The sequence below is a fragment of the Falco biarmicus genome, chromosome 2 (assembly GCF_023638135.1).
Source record: "Falco biarmicus isolate bFalBia1 chromosome 2, bFalBia1.pri, whole genome shotgun sequence".
Lineage (NCBI taxonomy): Eukaryota > Metazoa > Chordata > Aves > Falconiformes > Falconidae > Falco > Falco biarmicus.
The window spans coordinates 10118098-10142013 of NC_079289.1; the positions used below are offsets into that span (position 1 = coordinate 10118098).

At 40.7% G+C, this 23916-nt stretch overlaps 1 protein-coding gene across 1 annotated transcript in view; it reads right to left on the reverse strand.

The window, feature by feature from the left end:
- The window catches only part of NOX4 (NADPH oxidase 4), a 117496-nt gene that overhangs the window by 18855 nt on the left and 74725 nt on the right, over nt 1–23916 (reverse strand). The window contains exons 14-16 of the mRNA XM_056329241.1: nt 4680–4799; nt 1080–1188; nt 419–487 (exon numbers count right to left, since the gene is read on the reverse strand). Of these exons, the coding sequence (XP_056185216.1) occupies nt 419–487; nt 1080–1188; nt 4680–4799 (298 nt within the window). The remainder of the gene's footprint in view (nt 1–418; nt 488–1079; nt 1189–4679; nt 4800–23916) is intronic.

Below are 23916 nucleotides of genomic sequence, written 5' to 3' on the forward strand. Positions count from 1 at the left end.
CAAAAGTTTTAAAAATAGCCGGTTTCTCTCAAAATATTTATTTGAAAAGAAGATTTCAGCTGCAAGCTCCTAGAACTATTCTGTTTTGACTCTTAGCCCAGAAATGATGCAGATTTCCCATCAAACACAGCCAACTGTCTGGTCCGTGGCCTGGCCTGGAAGGACCTCTTTCCTAGAAAAGGAAGATATGGATTTCTGCCCACATCTAATCAAGTTAAGGCTACTAGACTACATTCTCTTCAGGCTGTGGGGATGGACTTGCTCTCTTGCCCTAGTAATGAATCAATCAGTTGAGTTTATGGCCTCATTTCCTGTTTTTACCATCTGCAGTAATTCCCTTCTGCCTTTGACTGACAAGTTTGCATCGTCTACTACTCCAAGGTCTAGCTCAGTTTACAAACAGTGTTTAGCCACATACCTGTATTCCATCTGTTTGACTGAGGTACAGCTGGATATTTATATAGTCTGGTCGATTCTCCTGCCAAAGCTGGGAGGATGATAAAAAACAGCTAATGAAATAATATCCCTTCTCTTAATGGTGGTGTAAATTCACTTGTGCCTACTGTGTGCTGAGGGATATGGGTTTCAGCATCGGTGAAGTAACCTTCTAAATGAAGAAGACACACCTGCATAGCACCCCTTTGTGAACTCCAGGATGTTGCACATCAAGCTGTGTACAAAATATTATTTTAGGAAGCTACACTGCCCTTAAAATCCACCTGAAATTTTAAACCCCCATCCCTTCTTGATCTGTCTACTAGCCAAATGGCTAAAGGCCACTCACACTCAGGTCCCCCAGCCTGCACATTCTTTTTACATCTCATAAATCTCACAGATAAGTGTCCAGACTACCGGTACATGGCAACACTGTGCAGTAAAATACTGGTGACAGATACTTGAACCGTTTTGCGCAACTCCAAGAATAAACGGAGTCTGGGTCAGGTAGCACAAGCAGAAGTACTGCTGGAGCTTGCTTGTTTTGAGCAAAGCTGCCTTTCTCGATAGCATGCCAGTTGCACGGTGGGGACATACCTTGCATTTATTAAGTTGTCAGTATCCCTTCAACAACACCCCATTACCTTGTTATGCAACATACACAGCAGATCTGCAAACCAGCGGAAAGATTCGATGTCCCTGCACACCCAAATGAAGTAGAGTCTTCTGAGCTTGTAGCATTTCCAGCCATCACTTGAAAATAAAATGTTTGGGAAATTAAAAATTATAATATAAAAAGAAAACATTAATTAAGAAGCTTTATATATATTTGTGGAAATGTGAATTTCCATTAGAAGCTAACTGCTAAGTTGTTGTTCACCCTACGATACATCAGACACTGAAATGACCAACGCAGCCTATTAGGATGATCCTGAGAATATTAAATCTCTTGCACAGAGCTAACACCCTTCACAGATACTTTTTTCACTTTAGGAAGTTGTCAGCTATACAGAAGATTTGGGCAGCAAATATGGATTCATGCATCGTCAAACTTCTATTTCAAAGTAAAGCACAAATTCTAAGTGCATTATGCCAATTATTTATCAGGCTTATGACGTGACCCGTAATAGGAAAATATTGACAAATGCAATAATGTCAGGACTTAATTCTGCCTTTATATGTGAAAAGTTCTGGTTGATTATAATTAATACTGTAGTAAAATCACGAAGACCAAATCAAATCAGAGCTCTATTGTGTTAGGGAACTGTGTGATGTATTACAGTCCTCAGAAAATGCTGGTGGATGAAGTGTAGTCATGGGCAGATTCTGGCATTACATTTAGAAAAACAGGACTCGCGTGTCAGATTTCTAATTCAAATGAAACACAAATACAGCACAAAGGAAGGATTGGAATGAACTGGGAAAGACAACAGAGGTGAAAAAGATCTTGATGATTAATGAGTGCACATAAAGCACAAATATCCAGGAAGTATCCTCTGAGCTGTCCAATGTTGGTTTCTGTTGTTCTGACCACTGAAATGGTCAGTGCAGATTGTTTCCTTCTGAAATAATTTTCAGATAGAGAAGGCCAGCCATATCCTGACAACTTCAAACGCTAGTCCCAGGACCCAACCCCAGTTGAAAAGTTTCATGATACACCTCCCCTTACCCACTGTGCATTACGTCAAACTCTAGTGTGGTCAGCATATCCAGCAAGGGTATAGTATTAGTAAATCTAAATTGGTGATGGCTCCAACAGCTGTCTTCCCTCCCCCTACTCGTAACCTCCGCTGTCAGCCAGAGAAGAAGGATGGAAATACTCTCAGCAGCACGTAGAGGCTGAGAACTCACCTTTCGTGTAAACTCCCCACAGAGAGAAAAAAAGTGCTTTAAGACTGAGGAGTACAGTGTCTTTCAAGCCTTGATCTCAGCTTCTTTATTTGTAAACTGCTGACCTGCAGAGCAGAATTCCCTCCATCTTTTTCTGACTGCTCATACTAAGACAAGCCCTTAGGAAGGGTCACAGTCTGGTCAGATGCGACAAGATAACCATGAGCAATAGCAGGGAGAGTAAGTGCCTTTCACCATAAAAAGAACAAAGGAGGAGAAACATGGAAGGCATTTTGTATGGAAGTGTTGTAGTTCAGTTACAAAACACAACTCTCGGTGATGAAACATTGCAGCTAGAAAAGAGACTTGGCTGCAAGACTTCATGAAACAAGACAAGGATAGATTTAAAATAGCACCTCAGACGCATACGCTTGGGTCATCTCCAACAGGACTGACCATGCAGCAAAGGTGCAATCCCCCCTCCCAACCAAACCCACATGCCACATGCATGTAACACTTGTGTGTTTCTGCGTTACCACTGTCCATAATAACAGCCACTATTTACAGACCCTTCTACCTGAAAGCTACTAGCCTTCCTTAATATTAAGTTATATTTTCTTAAAAATAGGGCATAGTGTTCAACAGCTGAGTGGAGGGAAGAGCAGGACCAGGACTTAAATTGTGTACATACAACAGGAAACAAATGACTATGCTGACAGGGGTCTGATCTCCCCCCGACCTGCATGTCCTTGACACAACAGGACCGGCCCTGCTGCTCCGCAGCGCTGGCATCATAAGGCAGTTTGCACATATCGCACCTGTCAATTCCTGCTTGTAAGCCAGGGCAAAGACAACAGGCAGATCATCCACTAAACCAGAGCTTTGTTGATATTTAAATACTGAAAAGGGAAGCAGGCTAAGACTGTTACTTTCTCCCAGATTCACAGAATGTTTCCCCTGTGTATTGTACAGTGCAGAAGGGGAAGATAAGCTACAAAAGCAGGTTAGGGGATTGGCTGCTTGGAGGCCAATTTATGGCTTTATCCAGATAAATGGACATTGCAAAAGTATATGCTAACACTCTATGGCAATGTCTGTGCAAGTTCCTACAGCCTCTGATAACACACTGGTAGAGGCAAACACCTCATTACCTGCTGCTGGCCCATCATTATGGCTTGTGTCATTTTTGCTAAACATTGCCAAGGATAATCCATGACAAGGAAAATGGTCATCTTACCTACCTAGGCCCCAGATTTCAGCAAAAATTTACCCTCTTTTGGAGATGATGATCAATACACTCTCAGGAAAAGACAATGAGGGAGCCCAAGGTGGTCTTTGAGGGCTGCAGCACTATGCAACAGGTGGGACTCACAATTTTCAGAAACAGCACTGTCAGGTCCAGCCCAGATCAATGACAGAAGAACATGCACAGCATCTAAATTCCAGGCTTTAACTTCACCTTTGAGTTAAGAGTTGGCCATTGGCATGTTCGTCTTAGAACAAACGCTTCAGCTGTGCATTGTGAAACCCTTGCAAAGCCAGCTAGCCTTTCAAGCACTTCAGAAAAGGTTTGCTGGTTTGGTTGGCTCTTTATACAGTGCCTATGAAACAAAGGTGCTTAACCTGACTGGAGCTCTTACTCAATACTTGAGAAAAAAACACCAACAAACCAATCACAAAACATCAATAGCAATCATAAAAGCAAGCCTATCTCACACAGCGTAAGATTTGGTGGGAGCCACGTTAACTTCTTTGCCAGTGTGCCAGAGAAACAAGAGGTAAAAGGTTTGTCTGGTCTGAATAGAATGGCAAAGGCTTTAAATAAATTAAAAAAAAAAAAAAAAAAGAAGAAGGAAAAGAGAGAAACAAACAAGAAAAGGAAAAAAAAAGCATACCTACAATATAAACTTTTCAAATGGAATTAAACACTCAAATGCTATCTGAATCCAAGCTGATCTCTTTGCTTTAAAACCTTAATCTTACACATTTACAGACAGACCAGGAGAGCTGGCCCTGCATTTCCAGCAGAAAGACTGTCACAACTTCCTGACTCTGAAAAGCTCACTATCACGGTCCATAGCCTCATCTAAGCTGGGACTAGAGGAACAAGACCTGCTGAAGGGCTGTGACTACATTAATCACAGGCCAGGCTGGTGGCAGGATATAAAGGCTAGTGACGCTGTCCTAGCTCTGGTGCATTAACAGCACAAGTCTGCCACAACTCTTTGGTTTACAAAGCCTCTATGAGATGATTTATGCTCTTCATGGCACATCCCAGTCCCCTACCTCCTTCCAACAGATCATTCACTTATGTTGTGCCAATGGAAGTTTTTAAATACTCTGAAAGTTTTTCTGATATGCACTGCTATGATAAATTGGGAGGAAATTGCTTTAAAAGGCCTAAGTTTACTCACAGCAGTGTGTTGAGTACTGATGCGAATGGTGTAACTCCAATACCTCCAGCCACGCAGAGGCTGACCTCGTAGTTCAAGGATTCCTCAAAGGGACTTCCAAAAGGTCCATCCACATACAGTCTGCAGAAAAAGCAAAAAGAAAACTTTTAGAGCAAGCTGCTACAATCAGAGAGAGGAAAAGTGAGCTGGAATGAAAACTCTACAAATAATTTGTTTCAATTTTTTATTAGTCTTGGGATGCAGAATGTGCAAATCGTTTTCCTGGAAAGCTTTATGTGGAAAGAAACCAATGTACAGGTGGTATGAAAAACTGTTATATAAAATCTCTTGGCACATTGCATGATTAGACAAACTATTTTTTAATCAAACAAGTGGAGGTGACTTAATTATGATTGCCCTTTGTGTCTGGTATTAGAGGGCAATGGAAGTGCTGCATTGGAAACAGCAACAACTTGGTGGGTCATACACAGGGAGAAAAAGAGTTTGGCTACGCCTGACTAGGAGGTTCTTCTCTTGAACATCATTAACAGCTGAGTTGTACAAAGGATTAAAAAAACCCTGTTTTTCCTGGCTTCTCATAATGCTCTTGAACAGGCTCCAAGGAATAAATAAGAGGTGACACATCTCCATCCTGTGATGTGCAAGAGGAACAAATCAACATCTGTCTACTCCTTGGGAGTATGATCCTTGGGAATATGATCTACCCCAGTTGTACAGGAGTTCTGAAGAGGGAGAAAAATCTCTGAGTTGACCTCTTTTGACTCACACCTCTCATTCTTATAACAGTTTTGCCCATCTGTTTTTAAAGATCATTTAGGAGACTAAGTCCCGTTTCCAAACCATTTTGAGTATTTCAGATACTGATGGAAAGTCAGTTGACTATAATTTAAAAATGAGCTTTAAGGTACCTTCAGAAGTTTGACCTCCAGATCTTTCCTACAATTCTCAAAGTCTGACCAATGTCATCCCTAGATAGCTCAAAATTTACGGGCTTTAATATCTCTACTACCAAGATATACCAACTACATATCTTACTTCAGTAATAGATTCATTTCTAGAAACTATTATAAAGAGAACTTGAGCAGTACATTTAGTCAAGGTCTATTCTGTGCATGAGTGCCTCACTGAATCACCAAATTTTAGGTGACTGGTGAATAAAGTGAAGTGTGGTGGGACCAGCGCTGTGTTCGGCAGCTCAGTGACTGGGTATTTGCTCACAGCTCGGCTGACCGAGATCAACCTTTGGCCCGAGTCCACAAAAAAGCTCCAACATATACTAGTTTTATACATACACGTACTGGTACTATTACACAACTAAGCTATGCATACTCTATGTCTAATGAAAGAGCATGAGCTTCTTTACAACATCAGCCAGAGAATTAAAGGCAGAGGAGACATCTCTTTTCCCAGACAAAGTCTTCCAACTCTCATCTGATTCTTTCCTTTTGAGGGCTGGAGCTTAGCCATAACTTAGGATCTCAGTCTGATCCAACTTGTGTTAGTTTTGTGGTCTGACCCTTGGCATCTTACCAGTCAAGACAACATCTTGCCTGGGTGTCTTTGGCAAATACGATCCCTTCTAGGAAATTTCTTCCATACCTCTGCTGTTGCTGACATCTTGATGCCTCATATGTTAGGCTTCTTCTTCTACAGTGTTTTCTCTAAACAGCAGCTAAGTACCCTACTTTTTGATGGGTCTGGAGGCAAACAGACTGATCCTTAACTATGCCCTGTCTTATAAAGGCCTTTCTTGGATCTTGGTGTCCTACCTGGAAAGAAAGGGAGAAGACACTAGGCCAGCCACAGCCATCATCATAAGGCATTGGAAGTGCTGGCAGTAGATGTTTCTAAGTAACCAAAATTCATCACTGATATTCATAACTAAGCAATCTGTACCCTAGATACATTTATTCTTATTTCTGTCTTTATATTCTGGAGTCACTACAGTATTTTACAAATGTCCTCTTGGAGAATCTCAAAGCTTTTCAACATCAGGTATGCTAGTTCCAGCATGATGAGAATGCTAGAAAAATAAATTCACTCCTTACTTAGGACAGATAAATTCTTTTGCACAATGGGGCCAAGAAAAGCTTAACCAGACAGGCGCATACAATATAAACAGATCTTTAAGTATCTTGCCATTAAATGTTTCCTGTTACACAACACTTTATAGCCCATTTGCTTAACAAGGATGTATTTTCCACTAATGAAATTATAACACTTCTGATGCAGAGTGCAGAACCAGCTGCTTTAATAGATTTTCTAAATGTTGCACTGTCATTTGACTGAGGAGGTAAAGGAGCATCTCTTATTTAAATAGGCAACAGAGGAAATCCAGAGAAGCAGGTCATTACTTTGAAATTAATCTGGTCCAGAGGACATTTTGAGAGAAGTACACAAATGTGATGGGTCTCAGATGTATACCTCAACAGATCTGATTTTGGGATATCAGTGTAGGGCAAAAAGAAAAAAAAAAAACAAACAAAACTGGATAATGAAGACCAGCAACAGAAGTCCACTGTCATTCCTGGCATACCTCTTATACATGTGTTACCTGCCTAGCTGGTGAAATCTGGAGAATCACTCCTGAAGGTATGAGGGGCATAAGCACAGGCCTGAGGGAAATTCCTTGCATTCTGCACAAGCAGCACTAACTTTCATTTGGAGATACAAACTTAAAGCCGACATTTTTGGGGAAAAACACAAGAAGACAAAGCAAAAGCAAACTAGCAAAGCAGATTTTCCAGAAACTACCAAAGTGGAGGAGGCAATAGTCATATATAGTAGGGGTGCCACTTAGCAGAATTGCACTTAAGCCTACTTGAGGATTGTCTGAAGTATGTATTTATGTATGTCTGATCTCAGAAGGGACTAAGTAATTCCTGGAAAGTCTGAGCACCACTGAATACCATTGACATGATCAGGAGTTGAAACATGCAAAACTAGATCTGGTCACCGCAAACCAGTCAAGCATGGTGCATAATTCCATGCCAGAAATTCAAGAAACAACCTTCAATTAAGTATGTATTTTGGTCAGATTGCTCTGATTTGTGGGCCATTAGCCCCATCTGGCCTTCAAAATATTTCTGTCTGCCCACTGTGTCTTCCTCCGAGGGAGCGAGGAGCAGTTGTTTGGACAGCAAATGCAGTCAGAGAAGCCAAGAGCTTCCTGCTGCGTCTGCATGTGGTCCAGCACAGAACAGCCAGAAGTCACCACTTCCAAGTGTGAGAAAGAGAAATGGGGAAAAAGTTGGAGAAATATTGCTACTGCATTAACCCACTCCACAAGACTGCCTGAAAAGACTGATTCCAAGGATAATATGATCTCCCTGGACGATATTGTTGGATGCTATAAACATACAGTATTTAATCCTGTTTTGCTATGGGGATAATTTATAACTAAAATAAAGGTAGGGCTGATGTCTTAATGGAAGTGGTCATTTAAGAATTGATCCTTCTTTTATTCAAGTCAGTGGAAGAAAGAAACTTCCTGATGCCATATCAAAGAGCACGGTGATGAACAGAGCAGCGATTCAGTCACGGACTCTTGCAGAGATCATGCAGCTTTCGCTTCCTGTCAACAAGTTCCTTTCATTTGGTAGTGCTGAAAAGTTTTGCATAAAAGCAGTTCATTATTGCAAATGAAATTGCACAGAGGTCAATAAAAAGACAGACAAGCCAAGGGGGTTAAGATCACTTTTTGTTTCTTTAGTTGTGCCCCACATACATCACACCACCATACTATGCTCTCCTATCCCCCAGCCTTAATTTAATTATCATGAAGGAAGGGAATGGAATTATACTGAAAATTCAGAAATTCCCCCTTCAGGCAAACTTATTCAAATAACAAGTTGTTCTTTTCACATGTATTCATTTCCAGTCTTAGGAGTGCTCTGTTATTCCGGCAAAATTTCTTTGCTCATAAACAGAAACAAAGCTCCTCCAAACCGAATATATCACAAGAAATAACAGAGCACATTATTACAATGCATCTTACAGATAGCTGGTGAACATTTTTTTCTATTTGAAGCACAACCACGTTCCACAGTACAGCAGTACAGCAATATCCCAGCAAGCACCAAGAAAATTTGTTCCAGCGCTGGGCAACGCAACTGCAATTAACATGGGGCTGTCCCTAAACCAAGGGACACTGTCTCAGGGACACAGGCAGTTGTACTGCTTTTGAGATCCAAGTTATTACCTTCCATAAGGAACTGCATAGTGATGTACGGAGACACCTGCTCACACCTCTGTCTGACTTGGACCTCAGTGCTGTGCTCTACTTCAGGGTGTAGGTGCCCTTAGAAAAGTTTAATGTTTATATTGTACTTCACTATCCAACTGTAAATGCTGATATTGTTTTCCAGGCTCTTTGGGAGCTACTGTGAGTCATTACCTGGGATATTAGTGGAATAACAGATGGATAGGGGAGTTTATTCAAAAGTCTGAAGGAAATTTTATTTAAGCAAGTATAAGCATTTGCAAGCTGATCAAGCTGATCTTTGCACAGAAAGTGAAGTCCTAGTCTGACTGAAGTTTGTGACTAAACTCGTAACAATGTCAACAGCAGCACGAGATTTTATATCCTTGGAGCAGTATTCAGTTTGTTACTAAGGCCCATGTGTAGGTATCTTTGTGTAAGCATACTGAGTAGGCCCCCGATGCACTCAGAAGATGCAGTCAGTACAGTTAATAGAGCCTAGAGAGAGATTCAGGGTGTGATGAATTGCCTGTGTCTACAGCCTATGTCTACTGACCGTAGACATTCAATTCTATAGGACCTTAGAGATCCATCCCTCTGGAATGGCAGCTGAAGGCCAAGCAGAACTGAAGTGGCACTGGACACTGAGCCTGAGGGACCTGAATCCAGACCTAGATATCCACTGAGATAACTGGAGCTTTGACATCTAACTCACACACAGACACCTACATTTAGATGTCTTCAGCTGGAGCTGAATCCCCATCACGATTACCTATGAAAAGCCCATGTCATTGACCTCAATAGGTTTTGGATAAAGTTCTCCAAAATCACAATAAAATCAACTAACAGCCCTCCTCTCATGTTTGTTCTTCTCTGTAACTTGTCCTACCAAAACCACAGCTCAGTACTGCCATGATAGATACAGCCTAAGAACTCCAAGGAACCAGCTGTCTGATGGCTGACACAGTCTCCTTATGCTGTTCTTCTGCTGTAACTCTTATGCACCAGAGAGATGCTATCACCTCCCTCTGATAACTCACAATACCAGCCTCCACCCCCACATGATCAATATTCAAACAAGTGCCTTCATCTTCCTCCCACACTGACCTTCATGCCTGGGAGGAAAATCTGCAGAGCTATTTCATCATCTCCTTTCAATTTCCTTCTCAAGACTCCTCTTTCCTCTAATATCTAAAAAAACCCAATGAACCAGAAGTTGACAGTAGTTAGGCTGCCGATGGGCTCACCCTCGCTCAGTCATATTCTGCCCAGTACACTCTCATGGTTTCCCTGAATTTTGCTGATTGAATCCACCTGTTTTCTCTTGTTCTTCTAGTAAAAGTTGGTTGGGCCAAGACAGTCTCTCTGTTGTGTGACTGTGCATATTGGGATGGCTTCCTGATGTGTGACTGTTTCTCCAGGGCACTAAGATAATACAGGTAAGCAAAGAATCACTGGAAACCATCCAATTTGGAACCTTGTATCAGAAGGAATCTTGCAGAAGGAAGGCTTGCAGAAAACAGAACTGACTGCAGAAGTGTTCCAGGCCACCTTGGAGTCCAAGGCTCGATTCACAGTTTTCAGTAAAAATCTAGCTACAAATTACATGATTTTGTTTTTCAAAGAAGCTGCACTTAATACTATCAAAGATTTTCAAGTATCTTCTGCAGCAGAAACCAAGACAACCGCTTCATCTTTTGAAGTCAACATATGACACTTTATGTCATTATTTAAGCCTCAATTAATAATATTTTTCCAGAGGGCTTGTGATTATTGACAGAAATTCAGTACCAACAGCCTTTAACAGACGAAGAACCACCACCAAACACAGCACATCATCCTTCGTTTGTATGGATTTCCGAAACTACAATGGCTTTCAAGGTTTAAAAGTGTAACAAAATGTGACATCTGGCATGTGAGATCAGAGATTCCCATGTGTTCTCCTGACATTGTGAAGGATGATGGCTTCATTACAGAAAACAGCAGCCCCTCAGACAAGTAAGCCTGCAAAACCCAGCGGGTCCAATTAACTTTATATACTATTTTGCACAAGACTGCAAAGTGTTATGATTCTAATTCAGATATCATTAGGCATCCTCTCCTTTTTTAACAGCTTGAGTTTAATTTCTAATTGATTATTCACTGTTTTTCCTTTAAACTTCAAATGAAATATATACTAGAGCTTGCAGAACCTTCCTTCTACAGAAGTTGCTTCCTTTATCAGTTACTGAAACATCCAACTGTAACAACGTAGATAGCTCAAAAACCTATAGAACCAATTAGGACCAGATCTTCTTCTCATAGAAACATGCCAAATTATAATTATTTTTAAAATTCTAGAAAATGCATTGGTTTTAGAACATCTCAGTTCAATTTATTTCTCCCTGGCTGGGCAAAACAAAATGAAATCACCTGTTCTTCAACTCAGGGGCCCAGAGATGATGGAAGAATTTCCATTTCCATAACACTCTTAGCAAGACAAAATATGTTGAAGGCATGATAAGGGCAAGAAAGTGGAAAAGCAGAGCACGTAACTGCATTTTCATGGATAAGGTTCGTTCTCTAAACCCCGAACTGAGATCCATGTTTTTCTTTGAGACACAGTGCATTTTCAAGGAAAAGAAGATCCCGTTGTAGTAGGAGGGAACACTACAGCAGCAGCAGTTGTACGGCTACCTATGGGGAGCTGGACTTCTAACAGAGGAGTGAGGGGGCTGGTAGAAGAGGAGAAAAGAACGTCAAAACTATGAATGAAAATTTTGAAAAAGTTTGGAGACAGAACTTCCATGGAAGGCAATAGAAAACAGACTTGCACAACTGATGGACAGCCTTACAAGCACTGCTCTTCCTCGTTCAGGACTCCTAGAAGGCAATCTCTCAAATCAAGTTAGTTTTCCTCAGAATTGAATAAAATCCTATAAATATTGCCCAGTGTATTTATGAAGAACCCGTATTTCTCACTATCATGTGAGAGAAGCAACAATTTAGATTATTCACTGACTTCATTAAAAAGGTTTGCAAAACTACTATAAGAACTATAATCAAGTACAATTATGTATTCAGACAACTTTATTCTCTGAAAGTATACTTACTTTCTGTACCAAATTCCTGGGTCAATATTCTTAATTAGTGTTGTATTAGTTCTTCTCCATGGCAGCCTTTTTACTGTCATTTTTATAAAATGCTTCCACAATGTATACCTTTGATTAAAGATTACACATGATTTAATTTTACTGTAACAAGAAATCAAATTTTCCACTTGTCTCCTCACAATAACAGTATCTATTTTGTGAAGTGCCTTGCCTCTCTGTAAACTTGTCTCCTGCCTATTTTGCCTCAGCTAATAAAGTAAAATAAAGAGTATTTGTAATGCCTGCGCCACCTACTGCAGCTTGAATTGAAAATTCAGTTGTTACATCAAACAGTAAGATGCTGCAGACCAGCAATCACAATCAGGTTGACTGGGTTCACCATGTTTTTCTCCACAACTCATTCACTGCCCATCTCACTGCAAACAGTATTTCTACTTTAGAGCAATCCACTTTCATATTTGACCTTTGGCCTCTTTCATTATTTGCAGGAAGCTTTTTCTTGCCTATACTGCTTACTTTGGTGGTCATCTCAGAGTTGCCATCTAACAGACGGCATGGGTCTTTCTCACAAGCAGTGCTGATACTAGTGAGCCCTCTTCCTCCCTTGGTAAATTGTAGTCACTAAGACAGGACATCCCATGTCCCCACATCAGTGGAAATAGCTGCAGCATCAGTATCTCAGGGTATTATGGGATTCCTGAAGCACCCGAAGCATAACAAAGCATACTGATGCAACTGGATTGCAGATTTCAGATGCTGATTCAAGTTTTTTACACCCCTAATTATTACATATTAACTAGCACTGGAGGGTCCAATGCAGGTCCTTCAGCCAGGGTTTGGGTATTTTCAGTTTAAGTGAAAAGTCTACATGGGAGTTTAGGGCTCAGGAAAACCCGACAGTTAGTACATATAGCAGATGTAGTAGTCTTCCACTCCTGGCAGCTGCTTTGCACTTAGAAATATACTCAGGGGGCCTATTATACCAAAGGTCAAAATACATTTTTTGATAGAGTATGCAGGGGGGGAAAAGAAGACCACTCTAACTAGACATCCACACTGCCAGTAGACTTTCCTGGTCAAGCTTTAATACACCTTAGGGCCGCGGAAAGAAAAATTGGCACCTACTGACAAATCCCAAGGATGACAAGTGCAGAAATTAAAAACCTAGGTAGGTATCTGCAGAGACAAAAGGAGAGGAGAGAAGCAGCTGTAGAGAGTGCTGGAAGATAAAGTTGGCAGCAAATCAATCTGAAGGCAAAGCCAGGCATATCACGATCCCCTCCAAAGGCAGCCCACTCAGGCTCTTTGGACTAGATTAAGTAGAGATGAAGAATTCAAAATGAAGAGAGTAAGATGGAGGGAAAAAAAAAAAAAAAAAGAAGAAGAAAAAGGACAAATTTCACAACAAATTCTGCAGATGGAATGAATTCCTGCAATAAAATAAAATGTCATCCCTAATATATAGTAAACCTAAGTACAACTATGCTACCAAAAATTTAATAAACCTCCGAGAAACATTTGCCATGCCTCACTCCTGACTCTTTTCTGTCTTAGGGTGTGCTCTGGATCAGCAAAACGACATAGTCCAGTCACAAGCCCATCTTTTCTCTGGAAAACTCTCTTTGTAAGGAAATGTCTCTCACAGCTACACTTCCTTTAAGGAAAGACACTCTCCATGAGCCTCACATTCTACACAGGCCAGTGAATGTGCCTACAGGAGTAGGTTTCCTTCAGGGAGGTTTCATAAAGCAAGTAATTGCTGGTCTTGGGGGGTGGGGGCTGTAAAATATCTTTGCTTGGACTTGACCACCAGGAAGTCTAGAAAGAAATTCTCTAAATAGTGCTCTGACACCTGAGGAGGGAGTTCTGCAAGATAATGATAAGGCAACTTCAGATGGCTTCCAGATGTTCAGTGATGGTCAGACAAGTTCATTTCCTTAGTCAGACAGTCTCTTATCTGGAAAGGGATATAGAAAACTGGCAAGGCTGACACGGAAAGGAAGAATACCTGCCGAGCGTTAGAGTGAACCACACACAGTTGCAGTAAAATGGCAGATTAAGGATGAGATCACCCACCCTGGACAAAGAATTCATGATGTCATCATAAGCCTATAGTTGAGTCTGCATACAGATTCATGGGCAGAAGCTTATCAAGCTACCAGAGAATATACTGCATTACATCGTAGGTGAGCTCAGTGCAGCCCTGACCATCATGACCTCTTCATTGTTTTTCTCTGAATATGCTCCAACTTCTTATTTTAAGTTCAGTTTTTTGCAGTGAACGGCCAATTATTGTCTGCAGTGTTCAAATTTCTGTCCTGCCAAGGCTCTATATAATGGCATTATTATTCATAAGTGGTACTGTCATTATTACTACCACTCTAGACATACAAAGATGCCTCTGTACAGCCCTCTTAGGTTATTGAAAATAATTTTTCATCCCCCTAATTTTTAAATGGCTTCAAGCTCTTACCTTTCTATATGCCGTAAGAATATCCATGACAACAGGAGGAGTCTTAATTTTAATATTTCTATGAGTTTTAAGAAGCTTAGAGAACAGGTGACCCTGCACAAGACAGATGAGCAAGTGATTTCATGAGAGACAGAGAGAGGGGACTGGTGTTTAAATAACTCAGATATATAATTCCTCTCGTAACCTTTCCTATCCTTACTTTTCACAAACATCCTGAGGCTGACACCCCACTGGGTATGAAACACTGCTGTAGGGCAAGATGACTATAAGGCACTGTAGAGAACAGAGGCTGGACATCACAGCAGAATACATCTGGAACACAGTCAGGGGCTAAGCCAAAGGAGCTTCTCCTGTAGGTCCAATACCAGTTCATTTGACCAGCCCGCCCTGAAGTTGCTCAGTGTCCAAACAGAGAAACCCCACGGTGTGTGACTGGTCTTGTCACTCTAGAGACATCCAGCAAATCTTGCATTGTGAGGTTTCTTGCACAAAACCAGTGTCCTGCAGCTCCACGCCAGCCAAGCTGATCACTGCCACTGTGAAATGCAGCTCACAGGACTGTGCCTCAGGTCTGACCTCGAAATGCCGGTTTTAATCAGTTAAGAGAGGAAAAGAAGTCAGGCCTTTTAATCCCATCTCCCTCATGCTGATCCACTGTCATTTCCAGAATGCTTCTTACACCTTCAGAAATGCTCCTGGTTTTGGTGAGAGCAGGAAGCAACACCTTCTCAGACCTCCCCTCCACAAGACCAGGAACTCTACATTTAATATATCTAATACTCTGATATACACAGAGAAAAGGCTGTTACGGAGTGCTAAGTATGATCCTAACATTTCCCCCACCCCACACACTGTTTCTTCTTTGATGATGATAATTTCTCTCGGTGAACTCACACTTCTGCCTATTCCAACTCATCTTCCTTTTCTTCCATCCACCTCCTGAAATTTTCCAGATCATTAAGAAATTTCTCTCCATCTACTCTGAAATATAAAATCCTTTCTGGTTCAATATCGTCTGAGGATTTGATTAACCTGGTGTTTACACTGCCTTCCTTGTCATTCATTATTTGACATATTGAAAAGAACAAGTCCCAAGATGAACTGCTGCATATTTGATACCTCACCCCTTTTAAAACCATCTGCTTAAGAACTGATTGCTGCTTGCCATGGGTCAGCACCGACTTTTTTTGGTTTTAGTATGTATTCTTATTTAGAAAATACTTTGCTAAATTCTCTATAGGTAAAAAAATAATTACCTGATTCCAGGACAAAACAAATGGTAAAAGTGCCACTGAATTCCATGATAGCAGGATTTAGTTCCGCAGGACTGAAAGGTATATTATTAAGCAGATATCCACTATACATACATATATATATACATATATATATATATATATATATATATATACCAAGTCTACTTTTTACAATTTATCCTGCTGTGGTACCTATATTTGCAATAAAATACACCAGGACACAGGCAGCACACTATGGATGAAATCCCAGTGCTCAAGGTTCTGTGTATCTAGCAAACCTCATGTTTTTTAAGAACTCACTCTGTATCCATCAGCTGTGATCAGTGGTTTAGGTGTTCCACATACCATTTACTTTCTTTCTGCTTAAGAGTTCCCTTAACAATTGTAATTTAAACAAACTGTAAAGTAAAACTTGGACTGACAGGTGAATACTTCCTAATTGTTCCTTTATGAGATTCTGAAAACTGCATTTACTTTTTCCCTAATGGTTGCATTCATTAACAATTTGCTAAACTACCACCACATGTTGCTACTGTCATTACTGCTGCACCTATTGCGGATGTGCTCAACCCCTAATCAAAAGATACTTTCCCCCTTGGGTTTGGAACTTTCTAAGGAGCGCAAAGAGGAAGGATGAATGCAGCAGCCTGGGTGCTGTGCTGGGATCCAACCTGCTCTTTGTCATACTTTCCTCAGGAAAACTCTGGCAAGTCAGTTTGACACCATGTGACAGCATCTACCTTTAGACAAGAATATTTATATTTCTTAGAGAAGAGCACTGCAGCAATGACTTTATGAAAAGCCCATGAGGCCCATAGATACATATATAACAGTGGTCACAAACCCCATCAATATATGGATCACAGTACTTAATAAGCAAATAAAAGGAAAGGAAGGACAACATTACACAAAGGAGTGTTTCTAAGAGATCCATTGTTTTACCGTTTCCATCTGTCCAACTGACATCTTTTATCTGGAGACCTGACTGATACACAGTTTAAGAAAGGGCAACCGATAGCTTCATATCTCATTGGAGAAGTCTTGCCAAGACAAACAAGTGAAAGAAAAGGTAAAGATGACTGTGGATAAAGGCACCAGCCCTGTTATTTCCTTGTTAATTTGATTTCATCAGTTTAGTTAAACTCACCACCAGTGACCCCAATGATAATAAAACTATACATGATATAGAAGCACTTTTGATATACTTTTTTCTGTGAACAAGTTTTACGGTTCCCTTGAACTTTCACGGTCCAAGGGATCTTTAGTGCAGAGAAAAACAGACCCCAGACTCAGCAAAATCAAGACACCCCTTTTGTTTTTTAATAGATGTTAAATATTTCAGTTATGAATCTTCCCCTTGGACATCGTAAGAAGGATGGAACAAGGGAACAAGCCAAATTTAATGGGCCCTTAATTGCCAAAACATTTCCACACAGTGCAGATGCTATCCACCGGTGCCAAAATCTGAGTGCAGGGCCACATAACTAACAACAAAGTCAGTCCAGTGAGGGGGGTTCATCTGACCATGTATCCCTGCCATAGCCAATGCAGAGAGAAATGGATTTCTTAAGCTCCAGGGATGCTCTTTAGAGTTGCTTACAGCCAACCTGTCCTATTTTGCTATTTTGACTTGAGCGCGCCAGGGCAAATTTTGATAACCACCGTTTGCACCAATCCCTGAAAGCGGATTCCTTACTTGTACTGCGAATCTACACCAAGAAAAGTTAACCGTCACCCACTACTCAACTAGTTACTGCCATCTAATAACGTGAAGGCAAAATGCATATAGACATACACACATAATTGCATTCAAACAGCAAAGTGCTGCTGCAGATGGGACAGCAAAAGCTAGGAAAGCTCCCCATCACAGAAATGCTGCTTGTGCTGACTCTGAAAGAGGGAAGCAGGGGCTGAGCCAGAGGGGACAGCTCTTCTGCTGCACTTAGAGCTTGGAATTAGATTCTCAGGTGCATAGTAATGGCACCACGGGTGAAAGAAGCCTTGGAGACGCTGAACTCACAGCCTGTTTTCTCCTGGGGACACAGCAACCCACACATAAATTGGCAAGAAATTCCTTACACCCTCCTCCTCAACACAAGACAGAAGGAACTCAAGTTGCCCACCAATGCCAGCATCACTTGCCTGTCAGAAAAGCAGTGCCCAGAGGCTCTCATTACAATCACAGCAGCCCTGTGCAGCTGAACAAACTCATTATATTTTGCTCTGCTGACCTCATAAGATAATCCTGTTTTATTGAATTAAGGTATCTTTCTCCATGTAACGTGCAGACTGTGCACAAAACAGAAAGCTCCATCTGTCTTTTCTTCCTTCCAGCTCTTTTTCCTTCCCTCCCTCCCTTCCTCCCACTCAGACCACACAATATTCAACATCACTGCTCCCTTCCAAGCCATTCAGAACCCAAACTTATCTTAAGAGTTGGTTTTGGCTTTTTTCTTCTTTTCCTTCAGTTCACCAAGTTTGACATCTGTGAGCTGAAGCAAAATTTCACGTCATCTCCCTGAAACAAAACAGGGCTGACAGAGAGGCTGGCACGCAATGATTGTCCTTCACAAAAAGTCTGCTCTTTCTGGATGGAAATCAGCATAGCATTTCACTTGGACATAACTGAAATATGTAACCAGTGACTTTTACACTCTTCAGATCAGCTGTGATCCTTCAGGACAGCAGCCCCTGCCTTTCTCACTCCCAAACACTGGCATAGCCACCGAATTGCCTACCGCATCACCCTAAATAGTGAATTGCGGTGCTTTCTAGTCCTTCTTGCAGCTTATACTAAAAAATTATGGGAAGCCCGAGTCCAGTTCACAACTCTGCTACATTTTATCATATACCAGCTTGAACAAAGTGCCAGTTCCCTAGATTTGAGCAAAGTGAGTGGGATCTCCCCAACACACTTCAAACTTACTGATGGAGCAATTAGCCAAAATCCTAGAACTGCTTCCCTTGAAAACTGCAGTAGCAGGAGATACTCTTGGTGTATTATTAAGATCACAGCGGTTCATCTTCACAGTGCCCAAATGCCCAGAACATCAGGTTTGTGACTCCTTCACAAGATAACATTACAGCTACATGATTTGCCTCATCCAAGTTGAAAATACATCTGGGGATCAAGCACAAGAAAATGTATGGCCCAATTCTGCCACCATTTCTTTGGTCTCTGGTAATAATAGTAACAAAGGATGGAGAAATTGTCACCAACCACTTCCATTGCTCTATTTTCCCTAACATAAAAAATATAGCACAAAAACCAAATAGCTTTCAAAGTCTTTTGAGAGGGGATGCAAATACCTTTGTTTTGGAGAGAACACTGGAAATAAATGCCCACATTTCAAATATTGTTTAGGAAGCTTCAGCTATCTGTGCAAAAAAGGATAATTTAATCTATTTTAAGATCTTCAGAATTGGTTTAGCAGAGGGAAATCAATATAATAAAGAAATTCAGTCTCTTATGGTGAATTGTCTAAAACAGGAAGTAATTATATCTCAAACGTCAGTATTAGAACCCACCAACAATAATGCATCTAAAATACTATTTAAAGTCTTAAAGACATGGTATATACAGTGAAGAGAAATACAAAGCTATAATATCCTTAGAAAACATCATGCGGAGGAAAGCAAAAGCCTGGTCTTCAGAAGTGCTCAGGTATTTGGCTTTCGTTAAGATTTGTTTCAGTACTTTTTTGAAAAGAGAGAACATCGACACTGACAACTCTAAAGGCTGTAGTATAGTTTACCATTTCCATACTGGTCCAGTGGATTTGAAGTAGGAAGACTGACCCTGCTCCCACGTGGATTTTTGGAGTGTGCAGCAACTTTGCCTTATACAAGCTCCCAGATGAATGAGGAAAGTTCCTTGCAGTTTGGTTTTAAACGAGCTTCACCCGTACACAAACTTAATTTAAACCTCATATTACAAAGATACCTTGACAGCAATGGAAAATTAAGTCATAAAGCAAAATGTTACATGAAAGCTATTAGGCAAATTATTTTAGTATCTTTTCTTTCTGGTCAGTGCCTATAACACAGCTTCTCTCATTGCTTTCAGGGGAGGAAAAAACATCACTATATTCATGGTACCAAAGAAAAGCATTGCTATCCACCTCACTCAACACATGTAATGCCTCACTTTAGATGCAGATGCTTAGACTGGTAATTTTTTTGCCACATCTGTAATCCACAAATTCTTCTACTAAAAAACAACAACGAGGAATTCTTGACTATCATCCAATTTATTTTCACCATCCAGCAACTCAGTACGTATCTTCTATTCAAACAGCTTTTGTGTTAGGACTTACCTGCTTTAGTCTCCAATTCTGCTCATGAGCAGCCTTAGCTAGCTGATTAGGCAACACTCGGAAAGAATTTGGCAGTTAATATCATGGGCTGTTGCTGTTCTGCAGCTGCTAACAATGTGTTCCAGCTGCTGGCTGTCTGGCCGTTCAAGCGCATTTGTGATTCTTACAAACCACTTGACGTGGTCGTGGAGGAACTTTCCTTGGGGCTAGGACTGGCCTACTAGGCACAATCTCCCAACAGCCAACTCCCGTCCCCATGACTGAGGATAATTAACATCTGGAATAACATATTATAGGATGAGATGGATTGTCTACCACTGCCAGTTTTTAAGACTTGATAGATGGTTCCGAGCTGAGCTCTAGCCTAGATCCTGAGACATCTTCCTCCACGAAATAGGGTTGACGTACATGTTTACTTGGGGATGCTCAATTCAGGGTGGTCCAGCTGGCAGCCCACAGCCCAGATCTCCTATCCATTTCTCAGAAGAGGCAGGGGACGGCTGTTAGATCAACATCGGCCTCTTGCTGCCCCTGAGTATTACCAAGAGCTTAAAGCCCAACTTGTTGTGTGAAAAATAAATGTGAAGCATCTCCCTCATGCATACAGAAGAGCCTGGCACTCCACCAGTGTCACCCACCAAAAGGTTGCCAAAAATCTAGGCTCATTCTCTGATGAGAACAAGCCATCCTTGCCCATCTAATGCAAAACTAGAACATCATAACTGTCTCTTTTGGCCTGAAGACTTGTCCTTCTCTCTGGAATTATACTCTCTCTATATATATAGTCTATGCTCTGCTGCCCCAGGGCCAGCAGCAGTGTATGCTGGTTTCTGCAGCATTAAACAGCATTAAGAGGGACTTGGGACACAGCTGAGACAGTTACCGAACAGTCTACCTGCTTCTTCTAACCTTGTCTGAGGAAGAGCCAGAACAATGAGTGTTGCTAGATCTCTGCCCTCCTTAGAGACCAAAAAATAGAGTTTTTGCTTATGTCTTATATTAAATATAAAGAATAACATGGTAGGCAACTCCTTTTCTCCTCTCTGGTTATTTCATGTGTTTAGGGGCATAATATTGTTCATTCCCTCCTTTATTAGAGCTGGAATTTCTTTTCTCCCTTTTTCACCATGACTCATAAAACTAACAAAAGATGCTGCCTCTTTTAATGGGTCCTAGGAGTGTACAGGAGTGAATAACACGTATAGAAGTGAATGAATGATGCTCTTCCCTTTATCCATAGAGTTAAGGAGGAAGTCACTACTGTCAACAACCACAACCCTTTAGCACTTCTTTTTCTTCTTCAAGAGCCTTGCTGCTTGGATTTCTGTAAAACTGTGATAATTGTGAAACTATTTTTAAACTAGTAGAAGACATTATTTTCAAAACTATGGTAAAACTCAATGTAAGGGCAGAAGGGGTCATTGTAACTCTCTATTGCATAATGAATCAAAGAACTTCACTAATAATTTCTGCATCAAACTATGCCAACATCTGTTTGAGCTGTTTAAAAAAAAAACAACCTTCAAGACATCTGGTGGCAGATAACTCCCCAGTCTCACACTGCTGCTCAGTAGTAGGCAAGTACACAGCAATTAAATCAACAGGCTTTACCACGCTCATGCTCCCAAACAGCAGAATGAAAACTGTCTGTAACGTTTTGTCTTATACCATTCACTTTGAACAAAGCAATGACTTAATCTCCCAAATATTTTGCAAGGTTTAGGCATCTTTTCAGTCAACTCTTTCCCCTTCTCAATTGGGAGTATTGCAATGCTCTGCATAAAACAACAGTTCATGACTGCTAACGAGCCACAACTATGCTACGATAAACAGAGCTATGTTAAACTTGCATTCTAGATTGTTTGGTACTTAAAAAAGCATATATATGCACACAGAGCTTCAGTTTTGCATGTATGCTGCTGCACAAATCTCTCAGAGGAAACACATTTTCCCCCACATCTCTCTCCATCTGAAAGATTTGTCCTTGTTTCTTCAAAGCTTCTCAGATTTCAGGTCTAAGCCCTGTTGAAGTTAGCAGCAAAGTTCCCCTTGACTTTAAGGGGGCTGGTTTGCTCTGTGTTGTCAGCACTTGAACTCGAGGCCTTTGGAGAGGGAACAAAAGTGTCTTTATTTTGCACTAGAAGTTACTGGGGCATTGTACTGATACTCTAAACAAGTCCAGCCTCTGTCTCAAGGAATTTATGACCCATATTTGAGTTTAATGTGCAGTCCTAAATATTTCAAGATATTGACTTGGTCTTGTTTGATATTACGTGGATGTGTCTACACAAGTCTTTGTAGGATCTGAGCCCAAACACATACTGCACAGTATGAATTACTGTCCTCTTTCTTCCCATTTTCATTATGGTTTCAACACAATCTAGATTAAGTTCTTGCATTTTTAGTGACATACTTACTCCTATAACATGGTAGTTATTTTTAAAAAAACAGCTAGAAGCCTTTACCCCATCGTCACTGTTGGTTTTACCATTTGGTAAAAATCCCGAATGACAGGAAAATGCCCTTTACTTATAGTGGAGGTTTTACTGTCATGGAGTCAACCCTGCACTGGTCTGCAAAAGTCTAAAGTCTACAGGATAATGTCCTGCAAGTCACATAAAAAAAAAAAAAAAAAGAGAGAGAAAGACAAAATCCCAAACCACTAAAACATCCTATAAACATTCTTCTCTATAAGCACCCTGAGTTTCTTTTAAATGTCATTACAAATTCCTTAAATCTCTTATTTTAATCAAGTAATAAAAATTCTCTGAGACTCAGGTTTTCTGAGAGCTCAGTGCTGCTGGTGAGATAGTTAGCTTCTAGCCTGCATTTTGAAATAAATCTTGGAGCGCTTCAAAAACAGTAATTTTCATGCTTAATGTACAATGCTACACAAACCATTTAAAGTGCTTGTGTGGGCACTTCTGAAAGGCTCCTTCACTTGGCACTTTCCCGTCTGATTGCAGCAATATGGGCAGGCCACGAGTTTTTGCAGTGGAAAACAGGATAGATGTTATTTTAGATGAAAGCACCAATTGCACACAACTGAAAGGACTGTGGAAGACCTGATTTCTATTTCTGGCCTCATCCCCAGGAGAACTGTTCCTGAATGACACTGGTAACTCACATCAGAGTCCCATGCCTCAGTTTCTGCTCTGTAACAGAGAACATCTTTTGTAAAGCACTCCACAGAAAGCCTTTTATAGAAAATCACTCCATGAAAATTCTCCACCTCTTTTTGAAATTAAAAATCTCTGCCTTTACAATGAAGACTCAGTGATGAACGTGTAGGTCATGATTTTCCCCTTGCCGAACACCAAGGAAGATGTTGCTTTTGTTTCTAATGCAAACTGAATTGGATTTCTAGGCCATAGTCCTGCTAGCTGCTCTCATACATGCTGAAATCTGGGATTCAGGGGGAATCTGAGTGGATGCACTGTCCGAGCATCATCACTTTCAGAATCCCAAACTCTCTACTTACTTTTCTTAGACACAGATCATTTCCCTCTAAAAAGAAAAATGTTCTCAAGACAGTTACAAATAAGATGCAAGGTTTATTCCTGGGGTATTATTTATGAAATAATATCGGTTTCTTGGCTCAGATCTCATGCTGTAGTAAATTGGCATGTATCCATTACAGATCCATTACCATTAAAATGAGTAGCAATTGGGAACCAGATGGCACAATGGTTTAGGGCACTAACTTTCTGCCGCCTATTTGTCTAGACTACTCCATGATGAGAATTGAATAACACCATTTGGCTTTCTCTGAACTGAGACTTTCACCAGCTTTTCAAAGATGACCTTCACAAATACACATTTGAAGATACATATATATATAAAAATCAAGATCCTGTATTTTCTGGGGGTTTGTGACCATGAAAATAACCAGAATTTTTGTG